The sequence below is a fragment of the Phalacrocorax aristotelis genome, chromosome W, assembly GCF_949628215.1.
Source record: "Phalacrocorax aristotelis chromosome W, bGulAri2.1, whole genome shotgun sequence".
Taxonomy (NCBI): Eukaryota; Metazoa; Chordata; class Aves; order Suliformes; family Phalacrocoracidae; genus Phalacrocorax; species Phalacrocorax aristotelis.
The window spans coordinates 1,794,751-1,817,013 of record NC_134310.1 but is presented as its reverse complement, the minus strand read 5'-3'; the positions used below and the strand labels follow the sequence as shown (position 1 = coordinate 1,817,013).

Below are 22,263 nucleotides of genomic sequence, written 5' to 3'. Positions count from 1 at the left end.
ATACAACTACGCACACGTGAGCTTGAATGCTGGCTTCCCCAGTTGCGAAGGCAGGTCTCCACTGACATGAAGCATCAGCAAATTTTGGCGTGATGCGAAGGACAAAGATAACTTGGGAACAGGATTGTAAAAGAGAACTTGAGAATGCCCCGCAAAAGCTGTCGCCTTTGTGAGCTGTTTCCCCCGCTCACGAGACAAGTGAAAGACCGCAACCTTTTGATGGATTGATTCTAACTCTGCTGAAGAGCGTGTTTATTGTTACAGTTAATCTCCTAAAACTTTCTCAGCATGTTGCTGCGAAGAACAATTCCGCGCTGGAAGGCAAAGGGACAGAATGATGAAGTGCAGCCTTTTCACATCCTTCTGGTGGGATTCTGATTGTAAATCGTAAGATTATTGAATAAACTTCCAGGAATCTGTATCTCAGCGAGTATAATTATATCTAGCAAAGCATCTAGTGTAACCGATAGGCTGGAGCCTTCTACTAGAGAATTCCAGCCAGACTTTTTATAGTTTAAGTTCTAGCACAAACTCACGCTGTTCTGATGGAATAGCGCTTTCTGAAACAGCAGACTGGAAATTATGTTTCTATGTTAAGGAGAGTGGAAAAACTTGCACCATCTCGGTATTCGCAGCTGATGATCTTCCCAAATTATGAGGAAGTGACATTGCTGGATAAAAGTCATATTCTTCTTCTACTGCGCAACAGTTCACCACCCTCCTGTAACTGGGAGCTTAACATTCTTGTAAAATATACAGTGCAGTATTATGTGACTGCTCTGGTAATAAAATTACTGTGAAACCAGTGCCTCAAGGGGAAATGCACATAATGTTTCTCCTGGAAAAGCTGCATGTCACAGTGCATAATGTCATACAAACAACATGTCATTAGAAGTGAAAGCAGCAAGTGGGATTAATACGTGCATCAGATGGGTACGATAGACTCGTACAGCATATGCTAAAGGCGCTCCATCTCAATAACGGGTTGCTTAAACACTGCACTGCTTCAGCCCTCCGAAAATAAAAAGCCAACGCTCAGCAGACAGTTAACCACTGCCAAAGCCTTCCTGTAGTCCCCTGAAAGGATTTTCTCCCCGCTGCCTCTCATCGGGGTAGGCAGCTCACCTGCCCGAGCCCTGCTCGCCGTGGGCTGTGTCCCCACGGGGGGACGGCACGGCGGGGCTACGCCAATGCATCCCGCCCGGGGACCGGGACGGAGGCGCGTCGGCTCCCGCCTGGGCCAGCTCCGGCAGCCTTCTCGGGAAAATCAGGGGAAAGACAGTGCATGCCCAGACTTCAGGGGAGGTTCGCTGGTTTAGGAGGAGAATACGACTTGCATCGAGATCCAAGAAATACTTTTGCCGCCCTCGATTCAGACACAGCTCAACAGTACTACTTGTTGAATATTTACAGCTGCTAAAAAAATCTCCATCTTTGTATTGTTGCTCTTCTGATTCACACGCTGGGTTTTTCAGATGAATCCAAATGAAGATCTGGATGCATTTTTTTTTAACAGAGGAAGTTTCGGCACTTCTCCGGGTGGCTCCCAGGGGCACGGGGGCAGGAGGGTGCATTCGCACCGCGACCTGTTTATGTCCCTCTGCAAGATTCTCCATCCCTAAATGTGACCTGGAAGGCTTCTGCATAACTGGTGTGAAGACACAATTCAATCTGGCTCCACTAGATGTGTTTTGGGGGAGGAAGAGAGAGTGATTTTCCCACGTCACACGCACAGAAGCGGCAATACGCTGTAAAGGAAGAACTCTCCATGGAATGGCAAGACTGAGCACAGAAATGCTATCCTGAAACGGGATACGTTTTTCTCAGACAGTGACAGATTAAGAAGAGACTGTATTTAGTTTCTTCTTTGTTCAGAGACCTTGAAAAATATGATGCCCATGTGTTAATGTTTGAACCCACCCTCCATTCTTACTGCATTAGTCCTGCTCGCAGTCATTCAATACGGAACCATGTGTGTAATCCGAAACATGTGTCCAACGATGTGTTCCCTATTTACCAATTATTTCATTAGCTTTATTTGCTCTTTGAGATACAGGGAAAGCAATATTTTTTTGTTTCCTTTATTTAAGGATGATCCAGTATTTGCCAAATATTTAAGTAGACAGAGGCATGCCCTTAATTCAGAGTCACTCTCAGCACCGTCAGAGGTGGCTCTCCTCCTTACAGGGACACGCCGCCATCGCCGCGTCCCCCACACCACGTGGAAACCCAGCAAAGAGCCGAAGGAGATGAATGTCATGACACAGAAGTATCACCTCACTGCAGGCGATTACATCACTAAAGACAATAAAATCGGACTTCAAAACCAGTGGGATGAGGCACTTGGCCAGTGCAACGTCATCCGTACAAACCGTGAAGCAAAGCGCTTTGCTGTGATCGTATTTAATTCACAAAAAGAGGCAGCAGTAGTCAAATGCATAAGCAAAGGAGGTGAAGGTCAACTATGGCGTGCTTATTTCCATGAAATTCCTGCTCTCTCTCTGCACCTACTCAACTGAGGAGCTAGCCCTTCTGCACACTGTGATATATCATCAAATAACCCTCTGCCTTGATTTCAGCTCTATAAGGAGGTGCGAGGGGAGACATGAGGGAAAGGGAGAGCCACGGGCGGCAGCCCCAGCGCCCGACCTCAACTCACCCATGATACTGTCCGTCCCGTTGGCAGGGGGTGTGCAAGAAGACGCGCTGTAATGATTTGTGCCACTGCGGTGGAAGGTGGACATCGGAGGAAGACTGGAATTGATGTCTGCTGAGGAGTGTGATGGGTAGCTCTGTGGCAAAAAGGATAAAAAAAAGGGGAAATGTTTTAACTTTGGAGAACATGGAAGGCAGCAGGCTGCTCGTATTGCCCCAGCCCCAAGAGCTGTCGTACTTCACCCCCCCGAGAAAAGCGGAATGCTGCCCTATGACTAAGCAGGGAGCATATTTTTCTACCCTAATTTGACGTCTTCTGGAGGAGACACAGCGTATCTGATGTGGATGAACACCCACAGTGCGCAGTTCGTAACTGATCATGGTACCACAGAGATGTAACGAGAAGAAATTAAGAAAGAAAAGTCAGGTGATGTATCAAGCAAAGCTTTTTGAGAGGGACAGCTGCTGGCTGGAGGAGAAGCCTTCCAAGGGAAGCGGCAAAACCCCACACTGCTTTTGACATTAAACCCAGGATCTGACTACGAGACGTGCGCAGCCGGTATGACAAAACGTGCCATACGGAAGCACACCGGTGCCCCAGGTCACCAACCGGGTCAGTGTTCCCTCCCATCGCAGCGCCTGTGCGACAGACGATGGAAAACCAACGGGATCAAGTTCTCCAAACAAGCGCGGGACAAGCGTCTGGGCAGCGCAAGGAAGACTTTGGTAGCTACGGGGCTGGATCAGCACAAACCTTCCTTACTGTGACGCTGCGGTCAAACGTTTTGCTGAATTTGCATTACTATAAACCCAGCTTACACTCGTGTCGCTTGTCACCGTCAAACAGTCTTTCCTTGATCAGTGTAAGACACTGTGTGCAGACAGGTCCTAGAACATGCCCAGCTCCCATCTCCATCACAGCACTGCCCCCTGCAGAGAAGAGGTCCTGCAGAAGACCTCTAGGTTTTGGAGACTCTGGTACAAAGCCCCCCCAGAAACACGGGTCGCTGGAGACACGTGGCGGTGCCTGGCCCAGGATCAAGGCACTGAAGTTGGTGCAAGATCATCTCTGTGCCCTCTGCCTCCCTCGGCTGAAAGCATCCTTCCCTTCATTTGTACTATTTAATTACTTTTACAGGATTTCTTGTCATTAAGTGCCAAGTAATCGAGTGCTTTAAAGTTAGCTCGAAGAATGTAATCATCATCGCCCAAACCTATTTCTCTTACCCATGAAAAACCGACCATCAGCTCTAACTGCAGTCTGAATGACATTTTCAGGCTTTGACTCATTACAAACCAACTCCAGGACTTCAGCCCCGAGCCCAACCGGCTGAAATGGCACAGCTGAACAGAATTTCTCATGTGATGGAGAAGCGAGCAGAGGAGTGCTTAGGTCAACGGTCTGAACACAAGCGACTCCATCTCCCCCGCGGAACGGCTGTTCCGTGGCACGTATCGAAGAGCTGCTTTGGGATTGTCTCGTTTCTCGGGGGGAGACACCAAACCATGCTGCCAAACATTTTAGGAAAAAGATGGGATCCGAACACAACTTAGTGGAGAACCATCCTCTCCATTCACTGCATCTATTTCGAAAATCACTGATATGCCTGAGAAAGTAAAAAGAATAAATAGCAGCTTTTCGTTCTTTTGCTATAGGCATTTTCTCTACAGGTCACTGAGAAGTTAAGGACGTTTGCAGGGAACCGAACTGAAATCACTCAAACGTTCCTCCACAAGCTGACCACTCATGGATGCTCCAGCTGAGCTCTCACTGATGCTCCAGCAGAAATGATGCAGAGTTTATTTAAAGTATCGCTGCCTCCCTTCTGTCCCAGTGCCTTCTAAAATACAGAAGGCTCTGCCAGTCCAGACATACATAATAAATGACTAACACGAGCGTCGTTGGTGCTCAACACCTGCAACTCGAACTTCCATCAGCTGTCCTCACTATCTCTGAAATTTAGGATAAATATAACAATACCTACAGAGAAAAACATTTTGGGGAGTTTAGGTGGAATACCCCTACCCGTTTTACATTGCAGAAATACTTTAACTCTTTGTAAAAACCCCTACATGTTACAGACCCAAGAAATTCAGAAACGAGGCAAACTTGAATGCAAAGATGTTTGCAGACTCGCCCCACGAAGGCACTCAGCTGTCTTACGTCTACCCTGAGCTGACACTAGGAAAAGCCACCTAATTCTGATGAATGACTTGCAGCGTAGATAACAAATTAGATTAAATTGGGTTTTAAAAGTTATGCTCAATTTTTATTATATATGCTTGTCGCTTCACAGCAACGTTAAGTTTGCTTAGTGCCTTAATTATGCCTTTTATAAGGACATGATTAAGCAGTTTTTGAGGCAATTTCTTTTGCTTTTGACTTCCTATTAATTTTACATAGCAGTGTGCTAACCTCATTAAATGTGAGACTTTAAAAGATTTGTTTTGCAAATTAATTTTCAGTTTGCAAGAGTGAGTTTAATTCTTATTCCTCAAAAGACGGTTCTGCAAGACTTTACAGCAACAGACTCCTCCTTCCCTTAAAACCTGTACTGCTCATTACGCTTCCTTTTTAATGGTCTTCAAGAATGAGAAGTAGAGGTACAGCATAGAATATTACTTGTAATGTTTCACACCTTTTGAGAAAAATTTAGCTGTCTGCTCTTTACCTCTTACTTAAAAACAAAATGAACTGAATCAATGCAATCCAGTGTTATTTCTACACAATCAGTTCAGCCGTGATATTAGGAGAATGTCCCCTAAGCTGTACTCAGCTCAGATTTAATTCCATTTTTATTCTGTTCCAATACAATAGATGGAATCGGTCCCAGCAACTTCCTCCTGCGAGAGATCAGGATGTACCGGAGAAAATAAAAAAAGCTCCTTTTTTTAAAGCAGAAAATTGATGCTAGATAGTTATCTGTAAACTCAGACCAGCGAAAGACACTGGCTGCCATAAATGAGAAACGCCACATAGCACGGGCGTGTGCAGCTCGTCGGGAGGCTGGCGGCCACAGGGCGAGCAAGGGGGCACAAACACGAGGCTCAACCCTCTTCTTGCTACTCCGGCTGAAGGAACAGTCTGCGTGATGACTTTTTGCTCCTCTTTTCACTTCCCAGCAGCGCTGGGAGAGGTTCTGTACAGAGGTGGTGACCTTCAGTGGAACCACAGGCTGCACACGGGGAGAAGCTGTGGCAGGACCAAACCCCCACCCTTCCAAAGGCAGAGGCAGCCACCTCCGCTCCCAAGAGCTTCCCAACCTCCGCCACCCTTCAGCTTAAAACTCCTTCCCTCAGCAGAGCCTCAACAAAATCGCTAAGGCAAGGTTTTCTGAGATTTCCCAAACTCAGTTTTGCAGAGTTGGGAACGCACAACGGTGCGTGGAGAACGTTTTAGCGGCACAACTCGAAGCCGTGCCTGTGCGGCGAGCGGGTGGGTGCGATGTGCCGACCCCTGCCCGCTGCAAGCCGTGCCCGCCCCGCCGTGCCCGCCCCTGTGTCTTACCAAGCGGTCGTGCGGGTGCAGGCTGCAGTAGCTGCTGGACTGGGGGATGTGAGACGAGTTGCCCAGCATGCCCCCGTAGCCGGGCTGGTTCATCCCGCTGGAGGAGCTCCATGGGTCGCTGCTGTGATGGCCATCTGTAACACAGGAAGGGAACACTGCTGGCCGCCGGCGCCAGACCCTGCAGAACCGCCGGCTCTGTGCCTCCACAAACTCACAGAATCAAAGAATCGTTAAGGTTGGAAAAGACCTCTGGGATCTTCAAGTCCAACCCCCAACCCAACACCCCCAGGTCTCCTAAACCATGGCCCCAAGGGCCACGGCTGCACGTCCTTTGAACCCCCCCAGGGACGGTGACTCCCCCACCTCTCTGGGCAGCCTGTGCCAGGGCCTGACCCCTCTGGCAGGGAAGGCGTTTCCCCTCATCTCCAACCTAAACCTCCCCTGGCGCAGCTTGAGGCCGTTCCCTCTCGTCCTGTTCCTGGTGACTTGGGAGCAGAGACCAGCCCCCCCCCTCACTCCAGCCCCTCTCAGGCAGCTGCAGAGAGCGAGAAGGGCTCCCCTCAGCCCCCTCTTCTCCAGGCTAAACCCCCCCCCAGCTCTCTCAACCTCTCCTTGCAAGACCTGCTCTCCAGACCCTTCACCAGCTTCACCAGCTTCCACTCCACCCAAACGACCCTAACAGGGCTATCGGGCTGCGTCGCTTTAGCACAAAGCCATGTACTTTAATAGAAACGAAGCTGAACGGAGGAACGGTGAACACTGGTGTCATCCTGCAATGCTTCATTGCAGTCACATCACTTAGGCTTGAAATTTCCTGCTGCTTTATTCCTGCTCTGGTACCATAAACTCAAGTACATAAACTCCATTATAACAAATTCCATCAGAGACAGAAGTCTGAATATTGGAAGGAAATATGCTGATGCCTACAGAACGAGGATGCGCCAACGAGCTCTGGAGAAGCCTCAACTTGGTAAATGATGGGGTAATTCCTGAACTTTGAACGTTTCCCCAACCAGAAAGTTTTCTGAGTTGTTTTGTTGGGGCTTTTTGTTTGTTTGTTTGTTTAAAAAGAGAGGAGCACCACTTGTATGGCTTCCCCTGTCAGCGGTTTCACAGCTTGTGCCTCCACATCTCCTAAGCATGGCGTTCATCCCTCAGGCCGGTTCGCTGCCGAGGTCCAATGGGCACTGAGGAGTATCAAAAGGGCTCCCCAGATTTTACCGAGTGAAACAGTCGGTTGCATATTTTGCATTTAACTAGACATGCTGAAACGGAATTATAATAATGCGGCGAAATGTATTTTCTACTGGAAGAATGCCAATGTCTTAACAAAAAATGACTAAAAAAAAGGTAACTTTTCCATAATGATCAGCAGACCTGAAAGACGGGCACGTGGCCTGGAAAAGTGGTCGGCTTTTTCAAACTGCAGGAGTTGGCCTAATAAAAAATTATTGTGTCTCACCTACAGCCCTGCCTTATTTATACACTTCAAACACCCCGGCAGCAGCAGCACTTCTAGCATCACCTTCCCGTGGCTGTTTGAACAGTCATTTAACTCAGATCTATGTCTTCAATAGGAATCTGCGAGAAGATAACATTTAAAACCGCAGAAGGGCTAAGCACTACAAAGGGTAAATATTTGATACCATTAGAAGTCTATTAATCCCTGGCTTTATAACTCTATAGGAGCCTCATAGCAGGTTCCTCTTCGGGCGGTGTTTATCCATGCTTTAAGCCAAGAGCACCGTTCGCTTTTCAGTCACGGCCCATACTTCCCACCGCTCCGGAGATGGCCCGGATACGGATCGCCCACCGCAGGAGGTGACCAGCGGGGTCAGTGCTTTGAGCCATGCCCTCTTCCCTCCCGCGAGGAGCCACCAGAGCTGGTGGAGGACCAGCAGAACCCCTCGAGCCCCGGACCTGGGTCGGGAGGGTCCGGTGGCCCTTCCTGCCCGCGTCCCTGCCTGCTGCGGCTCCCTCGCAGCAGCCAGCTCGTCCTCCCGCGGCGGCTGCCTAACGGAAACCCCGACACCGGCATCCTCCGGTGAAGAGCCGGAGGCGTGGCGGAGCTCCGCAGGAGCGGGCCCGGTCACCCTGGGACGGGGAGCTGAGCCACCCCTGGGGACGCTGAGCAGCGCCCACGACCTTCAGGTCCAGGGGACAGAAAAATGGCTTCTCTTTGGTTTTCCTTCCTAAGGGTGGGAATCGGAGAGCGTATATATCTGTATATAGAATAAAATCCAGTCCCCTGCCCTGCAAATACTTCAGCTTAGCAGTCCTGCTGAATTAAACAGATTTACTTACCCTTTACTTAGCCTAAAGCAGAGTATGTGTAGAAGTGTTTAAAAGCTAATTATTTTGCCCTAAATGTGGCAAAAGATGAGTATCCTAATTGTGCGTGGATCTTTCCAATCTCTAGGAATCTCGTTTACTAAGTTATACCAAATTTCGTTGTACTGGCACGTAATCGTCGCGAGAAATAGAACATGGTAGCAGCGAATACATGAAAACTATTAACCCATCCTCGAATGAGAGAAACTGCTTCACTTTAAAAAGGTTGCTCCAATTCCACATGCACGCAAACAGACATACTCGCAGCGCTCTATACTTTACATAAGACAAAATCTTTCTCATTAACATAAAACAACGAAGCACAAAACACATGCACAGATTTGCGTGCATTGAGTAGACGCATAATCTTTGTGCACACGCACATGCTGGCAAAATAATGCTTCGAGAACCTCAGGTGATAAGAGGCTGGCAAGTTATTCATTATGCTGCTTCCCTGCAGGATCAAAACAAGATGTGCAGAGGCATAATGGCCAAACGAAGACGTACAGGTCTTCATTTTAATGGTAATGCCTCAGACCACAAGATGATATTCCAGCATGTCTCGACTACCTATAAACCAAAATACAAACACAGAAAATGTATGCAAAATAGATTTCCTTTTGAAAGCAGCGTCTTACCTTGCATGAAGAAGGAGCTAGGAAAAGTGCTGGCTGCTGGTTTTGAGGATGGATAACCTGGTGAATCCCTATTGTAGTCGGCAGTGCTTGCTGACGGGGCATAAACCTAAGGAAAAAAGACTAATTTAGTATGCCTTTAGCAGGAAGCAGGAAAGAAATATTGAGTTTTTACCTTGCTCAGTATAAATCAGTTCACAACACCACATAATTCTTCTCTCTGAACACAAAAACCTCAGTAGATGTGTGACTGGAAAATAAATCTTAAGCTTCAAAAGAAACTCCAGCCTGACATTTTCCAGCTTTAAATAAGGATATTTGCAAGGTATTTGTCAAACTACGTATTTCTGTAAATAAAATGAACAAACAGATGCACATATGTTCTTCCTAGAGCATTACAGAGCTTAAAATAAACAGGAACTTGAAACAATGCTGATTTTCTTGTATGAAAGCGTACAGACTTCACCCACTTAAGAACAAAACTGAAAGCACTGCAAGGAAGTAAAAAACTTTATTTCCCAAACTGAAAAAAAATATTAAAAAAAGAAATTGAGAAAAACAGCATTATCGAGGATACTGGAAATTACAAACATATCTTGGGATATTAAATTCCCATGGATCAAGCTCTTTCCAGAGAAGCTTGAAAGGACTATTAAAAACCTGGATCTCCACAAGACCACCAACACAGCATGTGTACACATCAGGGGAAAAACTCCTCCTTTCTTAGGACTTATTATATTTGTCTGTGCAATAAACTTAGTACGTGTGCCAAAACACTCATTTACTTATATTGTTTACTGATACACCAGAGCTTTCTGCAGCTTGCCTTTTAGAAAATATCTGTTCTATTTCTTGCTTTAGTTTAGTTCAACCAGGACAGGAGTTAAATACAAACCAAAACCCCCCAAAAATTCCCCCAAAACCAGTCCGGGCTGATAAACGTAAGTTATTATTTACAGTGCAATTTATTCCCTCTGCTTATACGCTCTCTATATTCCTCCGCGCTTTGTTTCTGTGCTGGAGGTGCCTCTCTCCAGATGGTCAGGAAGACTGAAGCACTGTCATCTCCTTGATGAAAATGGATACCTTCCTGCCTCCATTTTGAAGCAGGCAGCAGATCACAAAATTGGCAGAGCGCCTGCTCCGACATTCGCAGGTCACAGCGAAAGGCAAGAGAAATCCACCAGCGAAGCACGGCCGCCGGCGGGGCTGGGAAGAGCGCCCGGCCCTCCTCTGCCAGCATCCCCCAGCCAGGGCAGGGGGAGCATAGGTTTCATTTAAAAAAAAAAAATAAATCAAACCACCCAAAAAACCAAAAACCAGGGCGCAAAAAGCCAAGGGCTGTGGGATGCTGAGCCACTTTCCCGCACTGCATGGGGCCCCCCCGAGCCCAAGAGAGGAGCAGGGCTGTGGGATGGAGCCAGGCAGCCGGGCATCGCATCCCCGGGTGGTTCAGCAGCTCCCCTGGCTTCGTGAGCCTCAACAGCACCCGTGCAGACAGGGCCAACAGCAGCGCCGTGTCTGGGACAAGCCTAATGTTACAAAGCAAAGCAAAAGCCTTTTTTCTTTTTCTTTCTTAGTGCAGCACCTTACGCCTCAGTCGAGGCTGACGTAGGTTTGGGGTGCTCAGGAGAAGAAGAAATGCCCCACTGCCTGTGGGGGCCAGGAGCGAGCCCCAGGAAAGCCTGAAGATTGTTTGGACGGGTAAAACAAGAGGCAGCACAGATTTGCACCCAACCAGCCAAACCAACCCCGAGCAAAGCCGACAGCCTGCGCCGCCGAGCCGGAGGCACCAGGGTGGGATGCAATCCCTGCCAGCTGCCGCGACACCGGTATCGTGGGAGCAAACTTTCTACTGGTGTGTCAGCATTTAACTGGATTAAAGGCATGAATACATAACGAGTAATAGCCAACCCCTGCCGCCTGCCTGCACGGGGGCGGGCAGGGCTGGCCCTGGCCAGGACGGGGCACCTCGCTCTTGGCTGTGCCGGGCTGTGATTTTTGGAGCAGGGCTGCCATGTGCTCTCGCCGGGCACCGCTGTGCCAGCCTCCGCTGTGGCAGCGAGGGACTGGGAGGTCCCACCAGCCCAGGATCGGTCCCCGCACCCATCGGTCAGGGCAGGCACCAGCTGCGAGCTATGCCACCTCTGATATCAGCCCCTTTGGTGTCGCTGTTTTCGGATCAGCTTGCCCTTTAGGATGCTGAGTAATGCAGAAAGCAAGCTGGCATGGGACATTAGTGAGGGTTTCAACATGGGGCTGGGGAGAAAGTCCCTCTTGACCTCAGCCCCTCTGCACCTTGCAAAGACGAGTGCTGTGATTCAGCTAAGGGAGGGGAGGTCGGGGACACAGGCAAGAGGCTTTTTGAAAATCCTGAGAGGTGGGATGAAGGAGAGCTGTGGGAGGCATCAGTCAGCCCAAACCTCCCCTCTCTGGTCAGTGGGAGGGTAAGGGGATGCCTCCCCCCAGCACCCCTTCCCAACCCTGCCCTTTCCCACACCAGCTTCAAAACTGCTTCACGCAAGTTCAGCAGCTCTCAGGGAACAACCCTACAGAAACTGCGGAGGTTTTCAGAAAAGATACCTGAATGCCAGGTTTAATGCTGAAAGATTAAAGATGGACGGGTAGGGAAAAGCCAGGGTGCTTGCACATACCCAGCGCCCAGCGCGCGAGGAAGCGGGCACACAGGCTGGACACAAGGGCATCGAAGGCAGCACGCCAGGCACGTCGGGCACCCCTTGCACTTCCAAGCCAAGCGACGTGCACGCCGACCGCGGAGCGGCTGCGCTGCTCCGACGCGTCTCGCGGAGGCGTAGCGGGTGCCCTTACACAACAGCTGCCCCAAGCACCGGTATTTCACGTACAGCGATTCCTCTGTTCGGCTCTATCACGATATACTGAACATCTCGGGGCCTTTCCCTCGGCGCGCACCGCTGCCCAGCGCGGGGTTTTCTCTCTGGGCTGCGCCCACGGAGTGGGGTGGGTCTCTTGGGAAGGGCGGTGCCCGCCCCGCCCTGCCCCACCCCTCCAGCACCACCCTGGCTGGACACAGGGGTGCCCGTGCCACGGACCTGTGAGAGCAATCGCCCCTCTACCCAGAGGCGAGCACGTCTTGCTCTTAGCGAGGCAGACCTCGGTTGTCCCCTACTTGTCGCACTTGAGGTTACCAAGCTTGCATAGAAGTTTGATGCACGTTTCTGAGGAAAAACAGCCAAAACTATGTGGTTTTAACTTGCCCAGCGAAAAGGTCAGGCGCAGTTACAGCTCTCCTCCCTTTTGCTCGTTTGACGGGTATCCCACAAAGCGCCCCGACTGCTGGGGAGTTTCCCCCGATCACCTCATCCGTGAGGCAACGATTCCAGCGCATCCCAGCCACCACGCGAGAAGAGCAGCTACCTGGGAAAAATGAGATGGGCCCTGGCTTGAAAGGAGATGAAGAAAACCCCTCCCGTGTCCCCTGTGACCGCTCCTGGCTCTTTTAGGAGTGATTGCCACCTCTGCCCCAGGGCAGGGATGGGCCCTTCCCGCCCACCGCTCCCCGCGCAGCCCTGCCCTCCTGCTCACAGCGATATTCATTCGTCTCAACCTAATGCCTGGGTTTTTTTTCCTATATTCCCCCAAGCTAACTGCTTTCAGACATGACTCCAGCTCAACCAAAACTACAGTCGGAAAGGGCCCCGTCCCGCTGACGGAAATTTGGCTTTGCACCTCAGCTTTCTGCGGTACCTGCAGAGCATGAGTTATAAAGGTCTAACAGCTCCCAGTACGCACTGTAAAGAAAACGAATATGGATTTTACGCCTCTTGCTGACTTATTCCCTAATTTACGAGTTTGCTTCGCTTCGCTGCTTGTTGTCAAACCAAACCGTAAAGCTGCAGGGCCAGAGGCTCCGGGGCGGGTGCCTGAGCTGCGGCCGCCCCCCGCGCCAGCGCTGCTCGCCACGCCGGCGGGGCTCCCCAGGAGCACCCTTCGGAAATAACCCAAACTGCCACAGCCAGCACTTCGGTGAATTTACAGAAAACCGTGGCGGCGGGCGGTGGCTGAAGCCGCGGCGCCGGCGGGGGATGTCCGCGGCGAGGCAGGCCGCTGGGCCTCACCTGCGTGAGGTGCGGTCCGCCCGCCCCGCTCGCAGCAGGACAAGGCGGCGATTCGGGCCCCGTCAAACGCCTCTGGGGGTTTTTCTTTCCTGTTCTTTGCAGTTGTATAAAGACACTGAACGAAAGCTTTGGCACGCGCCGGCGCGGGCTCGCCTGGGCACGCTGGCCAGCTTGGAGGTCGAGGAGGGAAGGAGCAGGGGAGGGCAGACAGAGGCTGGCGGTCATGAAATGACGGGAAAACCAGCCAAAATAAATGCCAGCTTACAAAGTGTCATGTAACTGGGTGTAACTCTTCCTCGCTGAAGCCAGATACTTGATTTATTCTTCTGTTGGTTTTACAGCTGAATTTTCACACAGTGGAGGCCACTGGGCTGAAGCAAATTAACTCATTTTGCTGTGACACGTTCAGTCATACGAAGAATTGGAGGAGGTATAAGGTAGCTTTTTAAAAAATCTCATCCGTTTCCTGAAGAAGTGTCACCCTTTCACCATAAATTTTCAGATTTTTATCACAGTGGGATTCTCATGTTATCACGACATTAGCTAAGAGCATGCATGGAAATTCCTCTCGTGTTAAAATGTGCAGGAGTCTCCAGATTTGTTTCCCTCTGTACCATCAGGACTACAGTATTTTCAACAGGCAATAAAGAGAGCGTAGGAGACGACTAACCGGATGAACAATATTCTGACTGGCCCCCATCTTTTTGTCATCCTTCCACGAAGCAATGTTTAAAAAAGCACAAAGTGTATTATTTAATCACATTAATAATCTGTCCAAAAACGTTTGCCAGATAATTTTACAACGATGGAATTGCGCTGATAACCTCATTTAAACAGAGACATAAAGTGTCGTGAGTAAGTGCTGATAAAGAAAACAACCCATTAACTTGATCCAGAATAGCCAGAAAGTAAAATGGGTTAAATTTATGGAACTGGTAAAAATGGGAAAATGCTGTCTCCAAAAAGGCGAAAGAGAGTAAACCGCAGATGTGTGCAAGTGACTTTCTGATTTGACAGAAAAGATATTATAGATTTAAAGACGTTAATATTCTTAAAAGAGAGCCTGAATTTAGAAAATCACTCTGACTCATGCTGGGAGGTTTGAAGAGATGATGAATAATGATCTGGGAAAAACACGCCATTCTGTAATATGACATGATGAAAAAATTATCACATTGTTGCCATTTTTGGGAGCCTGCCTGCAAGTTCCAAACACCTTTTCTTCTTCAATTTCTTCCGGAAAGCTCGCTGTCCTGCGAAGACGATTCCAACATTTTTCAGTATTCAAGAGACTCAGTTAGCAGCGCTGCTGATGCGGCGGGCGCTGCCCCAATGCCTCTGGCCAAGCCGAGCATCCCTCGATCATAGAGTCATAGAATCATAGAGGTTGGAAAAGACCTCTAGGATCATCAAGTCCAACCATAAACCCAACACTACCGTGCTTCTTAAACCATGCCCTGAGGTGCTGTGCCTACACCTCTTGAAAATACCTCCAGGGATGGTGACTCCACCACCTAATGCTTGCAGCTGGATGGACCACACGCTTCCCCTCTACCCACAGTCCTGCGCTTAAGCCTTGGGGATCGGAGACTATCAGACAAAGAATAAACGGCCTTGGAAACGCCTATTAATAAGTCTTAATATTTGCTGTTGAGTGATCTGGAGGTGTGCTGGTTGGTGCTGGCAGGGCCTGGGGGGGAGAGACCCCAGCTCCGCAGGCCAGGGCCGCGGCCGCCCCTCGCAGACGTTGCCCACGGGGACGTGTGTGCTTGCCAAGGACCAGGAGATGCCTCCAGCACCGAGGCGCTGCGGGGTGGGCCGTCCCCCTGACCCACCGCGGCCTCTCTCCATCAGGCTGGCCGGGGCAGCTGGCTGCAGGTGTTTGGAAACCCAGCCTGAGCAAGGAGGCGTGAGAGATTGTCCCTTCCCCTTCCGTCTTGGCTCTTCTCCTCAGCTCCCTCCGCCCCTCCTCGCAGGCACTGGCTCTACCGCTGCCAGACGACTTCGAACTTCCCCCCAGATTGAAACGCGTCTCCATTTCCCTGCTCGGGAGAGGCTGGACCAGCGGGCATCCCTCCGGCGCGATGGCCGCGGCGGTGCAACGGGGCTTGGGCAGCCCCGTTCCGGTCTTCACACGCAGAAATTAGGTGGGGGGGGGGGGGGGGAATCTATCACTTGGCACATGCGGCACAAACATAAAGCACAGGCTGTAAAACACAACTGTGACTGAGGGCAGTGTACTTCTATACGCGGAGCAATCCATTTAAATAGGTGCCTGCTATAAGGAGACATTTGTGAAGAGAATAAACCCATCAATCAGCAGTCCGGAGACTTTAAAATACATGGTGAAACTCCTTTAAAATTAAGATCTCAAAGAGAACATTTATTAAATTATAAGTGCATTACCGAATGGCACAGCGTACTGGCTATCAGAGCTGTCAGGAGGAATAAACCTGCTTGCTGGAACAAGCTGCTCTGCATTAGCAGATGTCAGCTTCGCACAGAGGGAAAGACTCTTTTAAGCGAGTACCTGACCGAGCAGACAGCGCTCGCTGCAGGAGCCCCTCCGAGCCGGCGGCACCAGCCGCGCGATGCCGCCTCTTCCCGCCAACCTCCGCCTCGGTGGCGGTACCAGTTGCCTCCCGCTAAGCGGACTGAACACACGCGAGCCAAGGACCGACCGCCGCCATTTCGCGCTCTCAGGTATTACACCTTCCGCGGCCACAACCTGTTTCACCCCCCTACGACCGGCAGGGCAGCCCGGGAACACCCCATCGGCAGCGGGCGGAACGCGAGACCCCGGCAGACCGGGTGCGTGCAGAGGGAAACGCATCCACCAGCAACACTAAAAAAAATTACATATTAAAAAAAAAAGAATTGCTAAAAAAATCACTATTCCCTCCTTTACAACTGCTTTGAGGGATACATTCAGCTGCTGTCCTCGCTCCTCCCACCTCTGCCATCACACCAGCGACTGCTCTGCCAGGCTAGGGATTAGTTTCCCCAGCTTTTAGTTTAAAAAAAATAAAAAAAAATTAGAAAAAAAGAAAAAACTCTGTACTTCAATATGCGCGAGGAGCAGACCCCCCTTTCCGTGGGCTGACCTGCTCCAGGTTTCCAGCAGAAGGGCACTTTTCAAACCGCAGGTCCCTAATTTCAGCCACATGTTGCTGTGGGTGAGCGGGGAGGGGGGGGGGAGAGGAAGAGGAGCGGGGCGCGGGGGCGGCGGGCGCTGATGAAAAGAGCAGCCCTGCCAGTGAAGCACATTACCAGCCCGGCCTGGAAGGGGCCGGAAGGAAAACCCACCCACCTCACCCTGCGTTTATTCTATCAACCTGCAATTGCGGCAATCAAAACCAGATGTCGGCTCTTCCAGATCTTTCTCACAGGACAAACATGCGAAAGGCCTCGGGCCTGGCGTTGCCATCAAATGGTAATTGAGACCATATGAGCCCCAGCACAGAAAAGCACATGCAAACCACCCCCCGGCCCCGTGAGAGGTATGAAATTGCAGGTCCCGCTGAGCCGTTAAGTGCACGGTGCACCGTGAAAAACAAGTGTACATAGCCGGGGTAACCACCTGTACGGCGCGGCACGGCACGCCGCCCCCACCGCCGCGGCAGGGCCGGCGGGGGGAGCCGGGGGCTGGCCGGGTTCATGCCAAAGGTTGGGTAGCGCTGCGGAAAGGGAGCGCAGGTGCGAGACTGCTCCCGCACGCACACACATGCGCCTTTGCACCGCGGCCTTCCACTGACGCCGGTTCTCCGGCACGCACCGTGCGTCGTGCGCCCAAAACCCCGACCCCGCGCCGCAGGCTTTGCGGCAGGTTTAGTCTCGCGATGATCCCCTCTCCTGCCGCTCGCGTTTATTAAAAAGCTTCCTCAGGCTCACTGACTGTACCCTCGCGCCTCTCAGGGAAGGCTCGGCGCCAGGGATGTCGGCACGGACGCGCTCCCTGCGCCGGGCTCCTGCAAGCGCGGGTTTCGCGCGGGACTGGCCCGGCACACGCCGAACGCCTCCGTTCCCTGCGGCTGCGGCACAGCTACGGGCCGAGCACGCCACCGCCCCGCCGGGCCCTGCGCTTCCTCTCGCTCGCGCAAACGCCATCGAGTAGGAACTTGCAAAGCCCGACGTCGACTCAGAAAGCCACTACAAAGTGCCAGCTTTACAAACCGCAGCTCGTTTTGAGGTGAAACGCTGAAATCTGCACCAAACCATCTATTTTGTTGCGCACCGGTTGTTCCGCTCCCGCCAGGAATCGCTGCTCACACAAAGAGCTGCCCTGCGCTCAGCATACCCTAAACATTAGCTGCCTGGCTGTTTTTTTGCCTTATCCCACCCTATATGATCCTCTAAGTCCGCAGATCCTGTTCAGTTAAAATGTCTTCCAGATGGGACTGCTGAACACTGCATCTCGTGAACGCCCAAAGTTAAAAAGGGGTCAACTAAATTAGAGAAAAAAAAAAAAATTACAGCATTATGTCATGCCTGTGCAGTAACACACACTCTAAAAAAGCAACAATAACATAAATAGACGCGGAGGTTTTCTCTTCAGGCTCTGATTTCTTTCTGCCGTTTGTCTTTATCACGCAGCCGCCCCGGATCGTTCCCAAAGCCGTGCAAGAGCAAACGCCACCGCCCGCAGCCGGGTCCGGAACCGCAGGTGAATTCTGCTCTAACGTGACATCGTTTTTCTGGGATCCCGGACAAGCAGGAGGCAGAGCTCACCCAACGGTCCCACCAAAGCACAACTGTTTCCAGTAGGCATTAGGGAAAGAAAAGGAAGAGCGAGAGGAGCGAGAGCCAAAGAGCGGCTGAGGAGGGCTTGGGAGATGGTCACCTATGGCACGAGGAAGCCTGGGGGATGAGGAAAGCAAAGCAGAAGGAAAAGAAGAGTAAGGGAAAAATCCACAGAGAGGGAAATTGAGTAACAAAGTAGTCATGGGCCATAGTGATGGGCACGGCAGAAAGACCTCCATGTTTTCAAGAGTGCGTCACAGAAGGGACAAAGCAGAGGGGGATGCCCGGGATCCCCGTCAGCGGCGAGACCAGCCAAGATGGGAGGACTCGAAGAGCAGCGTCAGAGGCAAAACCTCAGGCACAGCTGAGCGACGTGCAGCTGGGCATGGCCTTGCCATTATCGGTTTGGTTTTATTTTTTCTTTCTTTCATTATTTTTTTTTTCCCCAGCCACCAGGTCGCATGGATGTGAGCACGGGAGGATCAGCCTCCGCCGCGTCGCAGTCGCTTGAACACGACTCCGGTCGTGCTTCTCCGAGACGCGAGCCTGCCGTCACCAGCCCTGCCGGCACCCAGCAGATGCGCGGGGTGAAGGGATGGAAAGCCACGCCAGCACAGAAAACGCAACAGAGGCTGCGGAGAGATGAGAAAATTATAGACTTTTGGAGACGTTGACTCCAAGAAAGCCGACGAGGAGCTGGCGACTCAAGAGTGGAGGGGAAGAGTCGGCTGACTCACCTGATTTGGGTAAACCAACACTCAACCCTCACGGCGAGCGCTGGCTAGATCTGCCTCTCTGTGGTGGGGCTCGGGGAAGGGCCCCGAGGATGCAGAGGGCAACGGAGAGGAGCGGGAGACACGTCCAGGAGAAGCAAAAGCGCAAAACTGAGACGGAGTGGGTAGGAAGAAAGGACAAAGAACCAGGGGTGTGACCGGAGAGATGGGACAAAATTAAAAAATTAAGCCAACATCCTGCAGTTTCCAGGATTTCAACAGTTGCAGATGCTCAGCAAGGCAGAACCAGACCTCCAAAACGCAATAAAGAGGGAGCAGAGGAAAAAAAAAGAGTGGGAAAATAGAAACAAAAAGTGATGATGAAAAGAACAAAGGTGCCACTTGGCTGAGTTCCAGGGGCAGTTTCCATACGTGAATTCTAATTCGCATTTCACCTAAGATGGCATGTTTTTAAGCATTTATTTTTTCAGCAAAGGAGTTCCCAGAAGAGACAGAGAAAAGGAAAAGGACTATTTCGGGCATCTTCCTTCTTCCAGGATCTGCTTTCTAACTTCCTTTTCTCCTCTGCACTTACTGAGAACCATTTTGTGTTGGGTTTTTTTTTTTCATTTTCTCTGCTCTGTTTACAAATACATGCAGAGACAGTGAATGTATCAGACATCTGCCCGTATTTTCCTCTCAAATCTCCCTGCAAGAAAAGAGCCTTCATTTTGCAATCTTCCAGTGTTTCTGGTCATTATCTACCTAGCACAGTGTGATCAAATAATTTAAAGCATATACAAACGTTAATTAGACCTTATCTGTTTGCCTAAAGCCCTGACACAGGCTCCCGACAGCGGCGGGCCGTACACCCAGTGATGTACCCTCTCGGTGGGTGTCACTCAGCGGAGCTGGTCGCGGGGCCGTGAGGTTCATCGGTGGGGACAGAGGGGACCGAAGCGGGCGCAGGCTGAACTGGGCGCACTGGGAGGGACTGGGACAACCCAAAGGAAACCGTGCTTCACCGGAGAGTGCTAGGGATGGAAATAGCCCCGTTTAGGACTGAGGCTGATGGAGCATCCCCAGGAAATGGGCTATGATCTCCTCCAGTACCAGCTGGGATGCCAAGCCTGCCACCAGGCGCCCTGTGCCCCAGCTCCGGCCCCACAAGAAGCCGGGATTTCGCCCAGTGCTCTGTGTGAACCAGGGAGCTCTGGGCTAACTGGATGTTCAGCCAACTCGAGTGGAAAGGAAGGTCTCATCGACAAGCAGAAAGGAGCCCAGACGGGACTCCGCCTTCCTCGGGTTTGGTGTTTAGGAAGAGGTGGTTCCTGGTCGGAACCCAGTGCCCCAGACCCGTCTCGGGTGCAGGATCGCGAGCTGTGCCCTCTGCGGAAATGTCCTCATCTCCGGAACGGCGGGAAGCGGGGTGACAGCGGTTTCAGGTGCCGAGACACAATAAAAACAATGAGGAAAGAAAATGTTTGCTTTTTATGTCAGCAGAGATGTCAGTACCCATTAATAAATCTATCTGCTAAATCTACTCTTATTCATGTGGGACATCACCAAGTTAAAGTAAAATAAATTATCTTTAATTAAATGGAATTGTCGTCTTCCTCCTGCTATCATCCCCAATTATTACATCCTAATCAGCCCTTTTGGGAGAAGGCATGAGGGAAGGCTGAAAGGCACATTTACTATAAACAATTTCTCTCTCTGTCAAGAGATGGAAATTTTATTTTAATTATTGTTTAGGACTATGATTTTCACCCAGTTTCTGATGAAAGGGATTAAAAGTTGAAAATGCCATCATTCACAGAAAGAAAGAAAGAAATCTGTTCATGTCATCACCGCAGAGCAATTTCCTCCTAGTCCCTCCTACAATGAAAGCCCAGAGCAAGGCAGAAGCAGTTAGGAAATGTGCAAGTCATTTGTTTAAACTTCTTTATTGTGATTTCCAGCGGGAGGTTTACGTTATAAAATATTTTGATCGAAAAGACGAGGTAAATGCATTTAGGTCGGAGGAGAGGGTGGGAAGGGGCTGTTCGGAGGCCGGCTCCCGCTCAGCGGCGAGCGAGCGCCAGACTGGGCCACAGAGATTTACGCTCTGCCCGCGTCCACGCAGCAGCACTACGCTTCACTAAACGCGTCAGAAGTTCGAACCCCTTGAACCTCGCTTCTCGGGGATGAATGGCACTTGGAAAGCGGCCTGCAAGCTTTCTGCCGCCTGGGCAGCGCTTGCCCCCACAGCGCACCTCGTGCTGGGGGAGAGGGAGCGGTTCTGAGCAAGCTTGATTAATATCGAGAGTATCAGGACCGTGTGAATCTGCGCGGTTTAAACGCGAACATGGGAAATTCAGGAGGCTGACATGCAGATTTGGGCTCGGCCAAGCCTGACTCAAACTCAAACTTTGTCATGCGAAGATGGGCGGATTCGAATCGGAAAGAAGGAAAAAAAAAATACTGCTGTAAAGCTCCACCGGTTCACAGCCCGAGCTGCACACAGCTGTATTTGAGAAGTTTAGTTTGCTAGTGTTTAAAAAGCACTTTGAATGAAGGGTACTCTCGGGGTCTGATTTTCAAACACACTCCGAGTTGTGTTTTCCCCATTACCATGACTGCATGTAAATGAAGCACTTGTGCCCGCGACTCCGCCGCGCCGCTGCTCCGTAATCCTTTGTACACAGCCGGGCTATGCAATCACTGTAATTGTGCACACAAATTAGGCACACAAAACAGCCCAGGCACAGGCTTGAGAATCGAGTCTTACAAGCGTGAATAGTGTCACATACTCAAACACACCAAAATCTGGGGCTGCGATTCAAACCGATGGGCTCCAGTTGACTTGGGACAGCCCGGGGCTGCCCGAGAGCACGCCGATGGAACCAGCGAGGACACGGGGAGGAAACCCTACCTGGCAACTGGAAAGCTTAAGAAAGAATAAAAACAAAAAGAAAACAAAAAAAAAACACCCCAAAACATAGTTTCCTTTCAGAGTTTAGCCCCTAAATAATATTAATAAGGTACCATAAAACATGAATACTGCAGCTTAAAGAACTGCATTTATAGGGAAACTGATGATAAATACATATATTTTGAAAAATCTCAGCCTGCTTCATCCATATTATGAAGAGAACTCTGCTGATCAAAAACTCAACGCTGTTTTAAAACCTACTTGATTCACTGTCAGCGCTGACAGCCCTGTTCTGGCTCGATTTAGCTTTTAACAAAGCTGGGCATTTAACGATGACTCTTCACACAGCTCTTAGCAATGACTGAGCGTTTTCATCTTTATCTTTGGTTCCAGCTTACCGCCGAAACGACCGAACTAGTAGGTGAGCAATAAAAATCTAACCCAAAATGTTTCTAGAGGACACATTATGACCATCGTCTGAACCGTGCCCTTCTTGAGCGTAACATTCACTTACCAGAAACCTTTGAAGATGTATTCCTTAAAATAACCCCTCAAGCAAAATTTAGCAATGATGCATCAAGCCTTTTCTTAAGTTCTTGCTGTTCTGCATCGCCAGAAGTTAAAGCTGCACTTCTCTAATTAAATCTAAGGCCCTGCGCTGGTTTTAAAA

The 22,263-nt window shown here is 50.4% G+C and overlaps 1 protein-coding gene across 30 annotated transcripts in view; it reads right to left on the bottom strand.

Moving 5' to 3' along the window:
- Positions 1-22,263, bottom strand: part of TCF4 (transcription factor 4) — a 240,176-nt gene that overhangs the window by 33,528 nt on the left and 184,385 nt on the right. For all 30 annotated transcript variants that reach the window (XM_075077556.1, XM_075077555.1, XM_075077567.1 and 27 more), the window contains 3 exons: positions 9,133-9,238; positions 6,164-6,297; positions 2,660-2,792 (listed from right to left, as the gene is read on the bottom strand). In XM_075077556.1, the coding sequence (XP_074933657.1) occupies positions 2,660-2,792; positions 6,164-6,297; positions 9,133-9,238 (373 nt within the window). The remainder of the gene's footprint in view (positions 1-2,659; positions 2,793-6,163; positions 6,298-9,132; positions 9,239-22,263) is intronic.